The sequence below is a fragment of the Hermetia illucens genome, chromosome 6 (genome assembly GCF_905115235.1).
Source record: "Hermetia illucens chromosome 6, iHerIll2.2.curated.20191125, whole genome shotgun sequence".
Classification (NCBI taxonomy): Eukaryota; Metazoa; Arthropoda; class Insecta; order Diptera; family Stratiomyidae; genus Hermetia; species Hermetia illucens.
In genome coordinates, this window is record NC_051854.1 from 6015325 (window position 1) to 6024583 (window position 9259).

Consider the following 9259-nt stretch of genomic DNA (forward strand, 5'->3'; position numbering starts at 1 on the left):
GATTTCCTGAACTGACAACTCCCTTCTTCCCCTTTTCTATCGTTGGTGAAAGAAGTTCCCTGATTTGAAGGCTCCCAAAGCCGGGATAGCGGGAGGGCTAGCACGAAGTAATGAATAATGTGTCAAGCGGCTCCAGGATAGTTCTCTGATGACTGGGAGGTGTTTAGTTGGTAGTTTCATTCAGCTATGCTACTTCCAAAAAAAGAGAAGACTTTGCAACTAAGTTTTACATACAAAAGGACATTTTTCTGAAAAATCCCCTCTTTGTAAAGTGCCTAAACCGATCATTGAAGGTCTGCCTTTCTTTGCATTTCCATTTCACATCCCAACCAATTTATTTTTCTTATTTATCTTTTTTAACGTATCTCTTATCTCATCTCATCTCGTCTTATTTATTATTTTTTAACGTAAAATCCATTTTTTAAAAATATAGGCGAATCCACTTTCCGAACGCAACCTACTAAACTATATTCCAACATTGACGGCTGACGTTTCCAATTGCAAATTCATATCCAATGCCTTCCAGTTCTGTCTATCTGACAGCGGTTTGCTTCCAATGCTGGCCATTCTAGTGCTGCCACAATCCAACACTTGTGTGACTTTTGTTGTTTTCCCGCCACTTGTTTGGTTGTTATGTCAAATTTTACCGCGTATTTTGCAACTGAGTGGAGTGTTTTGGTTCGGTGAAATAGATCTCAATTTTTAATTGCACGTATGCGTCTACATTAGTCCAATTATGTCAGAATCAAGTTGTGAGTATTGTAAATTATTGTGGCAATGAAGAGTCTCAGGAAATTCGTGTATTTACCCAGACGAGCAACGTTCAAAACGGCAACGAATTGATAAAGGCGGACGCTTTGCTGCGCTGCAGAAACTAAAGGAGCTGAAAGGGCAGAAAAATAAATGTAGCGTAAGCGAAGAAGTGGACAATGTTTACGATATCGTTGACGAGGTGGAGTTTACGAAAAGGGCGAGGGAGAAGTACGGAGCCGATTGGATTGAAGACGGTAAGATAATGCCCGGCGACTCGGCCGTTTGGTAAAATACTTGAATTTACACAATTTACGATCCTTCCAGATGGAACAGGATATGTTGAGGATGGTCGTGATATTTTTGAGGACGATGAGTACTACTCTGGGGAAGAAGACAACCACAGAGGAGGAAGCGTGAAAAAGGGCAAGAAAAGGCCACGTGAGGCGGACAAGCCGGCGAAGGGTAAAGGTTCTATAAAGAGCCTTCTCAGCAATGTAGCTGTGAAACGGAAGAAAGAAGCCCCTGTGAAGCTGGAAGAGGACGACATCCTCGCCGATGTTTTGGGAGATCTGGACACTGCGAAAAACAAGACGAGCACAGACTTATCAACGGCTTCGACCAATTCAGAAGCCAGAATAAAAGTAAAAGAAAAAAGTGAAGATGCGATCGTCAAGGATTACATGCAAAGCTTCCTGAATAGTCTTAAGAAGCGAGAGGAACCCAAGAAAAGTAAATCTGATCCTACAGACGATGAGATTATCAATCGTGTCCTTAAGCCTGAAAACAAGATCCAATCGACAGAGACGACGAAAAATATTGAGCCCGAAGAGTCAGAAGCTGCGAAAGCACCAATTAAGGAAGCGAAGAAAGAAAACGGTGAATCGAAAACGTCCACACCACCTAGTGTCACCACAAACGGGCAATCCCACGCGGACGATTATGTAGACAACATGGATTTCAGTATTCTGGACGATGATGAAAATCAGTTTGTCGAGGAAAAGGTTGAAATTGAAAAACCTGCAAAGACTACTGCTCAGACAGTCCAGAAAATAGAAAAACCAACTGCAAAGCCCACTTCAGCTGCGACCGAGGCTGATTTCAAACATCTTCTCGATAACTGGGAGAATATTTGCAACATGGATAACTTTGAGGAAGAAATGAACGCTGAAACACAGACGGAGACCATTTCAAACGGAGACGGGTTGAAAATGTGGTACTGGGATGCATGGGAAGATCCATTCAAGCGTCCTGGTCAGGTATTTTTGTTCGGGAAGGTGGGCAATGCGAAGGAGAACAAATCAGTTTGTGTGCATGTGGAGAATGTGGATCGATGTCTCTATTTATTGCCGAGAGAATATGTAAGTGAAAATATGAAGTCTTGGAACGAACTTTCCGCTCAATATTGCTGCTTTGGTTTTTTTTTAAGATCTTGGATGTGAAAACTAATAAACTTACGAAACAGAAAGTCACGTTCATGGATGTCTACAAAGAATTCACTGAAGTCATATCGACTGAGCTGGGATTAAGCAGTTTTAGATCGAAGAGGGTCACGAAACACTTTGCGTTTCAAGTTCCTGGCGTTGATGTGCCGCAGTCTTGTGAATATATGGAGGTAAGTGTTGTTTTTTCTTAGCTACCGTTTTTTATACTTTAGATACACATTTTTGCAATAATTACTAAGAATATTATACTCTATTGGTTGTGTGTGCTTGAGCTGGGGGAGAGGCAAAGCCTCTGAGCCCTCAGACCTTAGTAGTCCATTGTACTCGATTCCCCCGTCTAACGGAATATCCCGGATTCGTTTATGTATCGCAGGATTTCCGTTAGTGGATGTGATGCTACCCACTCCAGTTGGAGCACATCAGCACCAAAAATCTCATGTCTGAGGCGTCCGTAGACACTCAAATAGAAAATGTTCCGTGGATTCCGCTTCCTCATTACAGGATGGACACGTATCATATTGGGTAATTCCTCTTTTTCTTCAGCCTTTGTCCCGTTCACAAGCGGGGTCGGCTCGTCGTGATCGTTTTCGTCGTTTGGCTCTATCAAATGCCTGATCTGGATGCAATCTCGAGGCCTTTAAATCCCCATCCAGCGTATCAAATCACCGTTGTTTCGGCATGCCTTTTGGTCGTTTACCATCGACTTCGATGTTCAGACCAATCTTGGCAAGTGAATTCTCGTTAGCTCGAATTGTGTGATCATACCATCGAAGACGCCTCTCTCGCAATTTTTCCACGATTGGTGGAAGCCCATAACGGTCGCGGATGTTCTCATTTCGGATGTGGTCAAAACGTGTCACGCCACTAGTCCAATGCAACATCTTCATCTCCATTACCGCAAGACGCCGAGTTGACCGTCCTGCCCGGTAAACGTGCTGACACTGATGTAGGGGATTACGTTTTACAACGTTTTGAGCACGAACGGCAAATCGGTTTGAAAGATTTAGGGTGAAAAGGATCCTTGTTGGGGTGTCAGGTAGACTTGTCGCCGGGGGGTAGGGCCCCGGGGAATGAGTTCTGAGAAGCAGGTATAGTCTGTCCACCTCAGCAAATGTTCCATTCTCCTTCTTCAGGCAGACAAAAGGTATTGCCCCGCTTTGGCTACAGCTTTGTGGTTGGTTCGATCTCTTCACATAATTCTCTGAAGCTGTTCCGTTTTGCTTCCCTGTACGCGTTGCTATACGCAGTCAGTGCATTTTTGTAAATCGGCCAGTCCCCGGTTTGTTTCGCTCGGTTGAAGAATTTTCGTACTCCTGTTCTCATTTTGGTTAGGTTCCTATTCCACCAGGGTACATCTCTTGATGACTTGACTCTTAGTCGGACAGTTGGCCTCATATGCGTCAACGACGGCTGTGTTTTCCACTACTGTTAATAATTCCAGTTCGCTCCGATATCACTGCCCCCTTGAGGGTGAGCCATGTTGTTGGTCTGAGGCTTTGCATAGGAATCCCAATCCGTTCTCCTGGGGTTCCTTATTATTCTTTTTATTTCGGAGTTTCCCTCAATGTCGAATCTGATTATTCTGTGTTCAGACGTACAGGGCTCATCCGACACCCTCCAGTTCCTGACCAGCCCGTTCATTAGAGTATTTCCTAGAGCTATGTCTAGTACCTCTTATCTGGTGCTACTCACAGATGTTGGAGTGTTCCCTATGTTATATATTTCTAACTTATTGCTAAGAATAAAGTCAAGAAGGTACTGACCTTTCTGATTGGTATCGCTGCTTCCCCAGACTTCGTGATGGGCTCATGGCGATTTATGGTTTTTAGGCGGGATTTCTTCTGTGCTTGGTGGTGGGAGCATTTGTCCGTCGTCCTTCAGTTGGTGGGACATCCAACTCGCCGATATTTTGGTTGTTGAGCAGTTCAGATTTCCCTCTTTGTCTCGGCAGTATGAGCATCGAGGTGCATAAGGCTTCATCCTGCTGACTTGTGGTAAAACTTGCGCGCCTGGTGCGATTGCTCCGCCAGGTTCTCTAAGGCTTCCTTCTTCCGTCTGTCAAGTCGCTTTTCCGCTCGACGGAGTTCTAGGAGTCGACATATCGCCTGAATACGGGCTTCGTCCCTACTTGACTGTTGAAATCTCCAAGTATGATTTTAATGTCATACTTAGGACAGGCTTCGAGGGTCCGCTCAACTGCCTCCTAGAAGGTATCCTTCTCCAACTCTGCAGTCTCCTCTGTAGGGGCGTGAACGTTAATGAGGGCTATATTTCTAAATTTGCCTCGCAAGCGCAGAGTGCATAGCCGTGCGCTTGTGTGTTCAAAGCCAATAACAGCAGGTTTCATTTTTTGGCTGACTGAGAAACCTACTCCGAGCACATGGTTTACTGGTTGGCCGCCAGAATATATGGTGTAGTGGCTTTTCTCCAGGAAACCGGTCCCTGTCCAGCGCATCTCTTGCAACGCTGTTACATCAGCCTTATATTGTACAGGGAGTCTGTACAGGGAGCGCACGTTCCATGAGAAAATGCACGTCGTTATTCCGTTTTCGTTGCCGGGTTGGTCGTTTTAAAATCCATCCTGCCAGAGGCTCCTTTTGTGGCTTCGTAACATCAGTTTTCCGTGTAGGGTTGTCAGCCCTACCCAACCCCCAACCTGAAGGACCAGTTGGTACATGTTGTCCCGTTTTTAGACGCGGGAGACTCGTCTTTATGCTTGTCTGTTTGCAGCTTTTCGTTAAGGAAGAACTCCCAGCATTCACCACGTGGAGGTGGAGATAAGTAGTAGAGCTGTTGGTGTTGGTTCAGTAGGCGTTTCTCAGGTTTTATGCTCCATCGTGGGTACCAATTCACGTTTCGCCCTGGGATCTATATTACCCTTTGACCACCATTGACCATTGCGTAATATATCGAGGACAAGAAAGATAATTTTCGGCTAAGGGTATTTAGAAAAGGAACGACATTTTTGCAAGAAACCTATCCAAGTGGTGAAACATTAGGTATTTGCGATCTTGAGTCTATTTCTGGCACAATTACAGCGATATTGCAAAAATTGTAGTGGCTTTGCATTTGATCTTAACGTTAGAGGTTTTTACGTAGAATAATTGCCTATGCTGATTCCATAACTAACCAATTATTCTGTTGTCTCAGGTTCGCTACGAAGGAAAATTCCCAACTCCTTACTTCAAAAAAGTCTACAGTTCGATAGCCTACATTTTCGGAACAAATACTTCAGCTCTCGAAACATTCCTCTTGGAGCGCAAAATCAAAGGTCCATGTTGGCTGAATATTCAAGAATTCGTAGTAGCCGAGCAGAAACGTCTAAGCTGGTGTAAATTTGAAGCAGTTTGCTCTAATATCAACAAAATCCACGTAGTCGATGATCGTAAAACTCCTCCACCTCCAATGGTTGTCTTAACTACCAACATCCGTTCGGCACTCAACCCGAAAACAATGAAAAACGAAATCGTTATGATTTCCTGTTTAGTGAACAATAAATTCTTTGTTGATAAACCGCCCCCGAACCCACCGTTCAATCGGCATTTCTGTGGTTTTACGCGTCCTCAAACGCAAGCCTGGCCGCTGGATATAAATCAGAAGCTAAACCAATATAAGTCGACGAAAACTACAAAACATGACTCGGAAAGAGCCTTGCTCAGTTGGTTCCTAGCTACATATCAGAATATCGATCCCGATCTTATAGTTACGCACGATGCGCATGATTGTCAATTGGACATCATTTGTGACCGCATTGGTTTTGCGAAAATTCCAGAAGGTTCACGGCTGGGACGATTAAAAATGTCGCAGATTGTAGGCAAGAAACTAAAAGATTTATTCGCTGGGCGGTTGATTTGCGACGTGAAACAATCGGCCGAAGAGCTAATTAAATCGAGAAGCTATGACTTGGAAACGTTGTGTGTGAATATCCTGAAGATAAGGGAAGAGGACTGCGTGGACGTGTCGAACAATGATTTATATTCAATGTACGAAAGCGGCGAAGGGGTAATGAAATTGATTACGTTGACCATGCAAGATTGCTCTTACATTTTAAGAATAATGTGTGAATTGAATGTGATTCCCTTGGCACTGCAAATCACTAATGTTTGTGGAAACCTGATGTCTCGAACATTGCAAGGAGGGCGGTCAGAACGTAATGAATTTCTGCTCCTGCATGCTTTCACTGAAAAGCAGTATATTGTGCCCGATAAGAAGCAACGCGAAGGTCGTTGGGATCAGGGAGATACTTCGGCTCAAACAGCCACTAGTCGTAAGAAGGCCGCCTATTCAGGTGGCCTCGTACTTGATCCGATTAAAGGGTTCTATGATAAGCTGATCTTACTCATGGACTTCAATTCGCTATATCCGAGTATCATTCAAGAGTACAACATATGTTTTACCACGGTTGAACCTCCTGAGAAGGAGGATGACATAGCAACGGTTCCGGATTCTGGTGCAGAACAAGGAGTGCTACCGCGCCAGATTCGTCGGTTAGTGGAGAGTCGGCGTGAAGTCAAAAAACTTATGGCGAACCCTGATTTGGATCCGGACTTGAAGATGCAATACAATATTCGGCAGCTTGCTCTGAAACTGACTGCGAATTCTATGTATGGTTGCTTGGGTTTCTCGAACTCTCGTTTCTTCGCACAACATCTCGCTGCTTTGGTAACTTTCAAAGGTCGCGAGATTTTAATGAACACGAAAAGTCTTGTGCAGAAATTGAACTATGAAGTAATCTACGGAGACACAGACAGTTTAATGATAAATACAAATATATTGGACTATGATCAAGTATTCAAAATTGGTCACAGCATCAAGCAAAGTGTGAATAAGATCTACAAGCAAATCGAATTGGACATTGACGGGGTGTTCAAATATCTGCTCCTATTGAAGAAGAAGAAATACGCAGCGGTTACCATGGCGAAGAACAAGAAAGGAGATATTGAATTGAAACAAGAGCACAAAGGTCTGGACATTGTCCGTCGTGATTGGTCTCAGATTGCAGTTATGGCTGGAAAAACTGTTCTCGATGAAATTCTTTCTGATAATCAACTCGACGAGAAAATCGAAAATATCCATGCACGTTTGGAAAAGTTCAAAGAAGACATTGTTAACGATGCGGTTCCTTTGCCGCTTCTTATCATCACGAAACAACTGACAAAAAATCCAAGAGACTACACAAACATTCAAAGTTTCCCACATGTCCATGTCGCACTTCGAATGAATAGCACACGAAATAAGCGCTACAAAAGGGGCGATGTGGTGAGTTATATAATTTGCGATGATGGTACAAATAACGCGCCAATGCAACGGGCATACCATTTGGATGAGCTGAAAACAGAGGAGAAGTTAAAGGTGGATACGGTGTACTATTTGGCACAACAAATTCATCCGGTTGTTTCGCGGTTATGCGAACCTTTGGAGGGAACCGATGCAAGTCGAATAGCTGCATGTCTTGGACTGGATGCAAGCAAATATAAAGCGGCAGCTCAGAGGTATGTTGGAAATTGTATTCATGGGTTATATTGAATTTCAACTTCATGTCCTAGTTTTTCATTTTTTGTTATCACCATTCATTCGTAGTGAATGAAGTGCTCTAACACACTTCAAGGCCCTGATCCCATATGGATAGTTGCGCCAACAATTATTATTATTCATTCGTAGAATTTCTAACATTTCCTCCTTCTGTAGGGTTCATCGTGAGCGAATGGAAGAGGGGGATGGTGTTTCTATCGCCAAACCTGTCGTTCAGAAATATCGACACTGCGAAAAGTTCAAATTCACTTGTATTTCCTGCAAAACAGAAAACGTCCTTGCCTCTGCCTTTAAACCGGTTAATTCAAAATACGTAGCCGTGCTAGAAACATGCACAAACAAGGAATGCACTGTTCCACCATACCAGTATGCTCCTTCGATTAGAAATGAGCTCGTATTAAGTATACGTCGATACATAAGGCGATTCTACGACAACTGGATGGTGTGCGATGATCCATCGTGCAATGCAAACACAAGGATATATTCGCATGTCATGAAAAACAACCGGCCCACATGCTTTGCTTGCAAGAAAGGGAATCTGATCAAGCAATACACAGAGAGGGATCTATTCACGCAACTAAACTATTTCCAATACGTGTTTGATCTATCAAAACATGAAAACAAAAGTGAGTTTACGGATATTTCTCTCATTTTTAGCTTCTTAACGACTGTTTCGTTTTAGGTGCGAATCTTTCCGCGGATGCCGAGGGAGCCTATAATTTCCTGAAGGAGACGGTCGATCAGTTTTTGGAGAATTCCGCTTTCTGCACAATCAGTTTATCGAAATTGTTCTCGAATTTGAATGTCTCAAAAGCGGTTCCATTATTACCAAATGTCTTAAGTCAATTTGTTTAGATTGTAACGTACGAGGTTGAATAGATTAGTTTACTTTTATGAACTTTTATGAGATGGGATTCGTCTGGACTGAATTGCATTTCTTACGCTTAGTTTCGAGGAAAATACATTTTTATTTAAAGTCAATTGATGGTAACGTCTTCAGTATTTCGAATGTTTGAACAATTTATAATATCCTGAGGCCGAGTACTGCTTTGATGGGTTAATAATAATATATTCTTTTTCAGCAGGGGCAATGCAATGTCAGGACTGGACGATGGTTTAATCAAACTATTCCAATTTTTGTCCAGTCGTATTGCCTAATTAAAAGGTGACACCTTGAGATTCCTGAAATTTTGGATGAATTCTCTTCATTGCTTAACCATTTAACTAGCGATGGCGTAGCTTATATTGCGAAATTTCTTTCCAATCCAAACAGCAACGGAGCATCACTATTTGTTTCGTTAATTTGCTACCATTTCTTCAGTTTCAGATCGCCATTTGTTGTTTCCGTTGATACTTAATCCTTTTCAAGTACTTACTTCGAGTTTCTTCATGTATGTAGCTCTTTACCTGGCTGGTGACATTCTTTGGAGATATTCCGTTGTCTTCCTATAAGCCGTTGTTGCAGTCACCGTTTATTCAAACTGAAACTTCCTAATTCAGACTGTAAGTTTCATGTCAGTCGTAAAATTCCG

General features: G+C 42.9%; 1 protein-coding gene across 1 annotated transcript; it reads left to right on the plus strand.

The window, feature by feature from the left end:
* Positions 1–445: 445 nt before the first annotated feature.
* LOC119660440 (DNA polymerase alpha catalytic subunit) lies at positions 446–8708 on the plus strand. Its single transcript, XM_038068992.1, has 7 exons — positions 446–752; positions 813–1007; positions 1078–2111; positions 2180–2365; positions 5346–7687; positions 7884–8353; positions 8410–8708. The coding sequence occupies exons 1-7, from the start codon at positions 737–739 to the stop codon at positions 8580–8582; spliced, it is 4416 nt and encodes a 1471-aa protein (XP_037924920.1). The 5' UTR covers positions 446–736; the 3' UTR covers positions 8583–8708.
* The last annotated feature ends 551 nt before the right edge of the window (positions 8709–9259 follow it).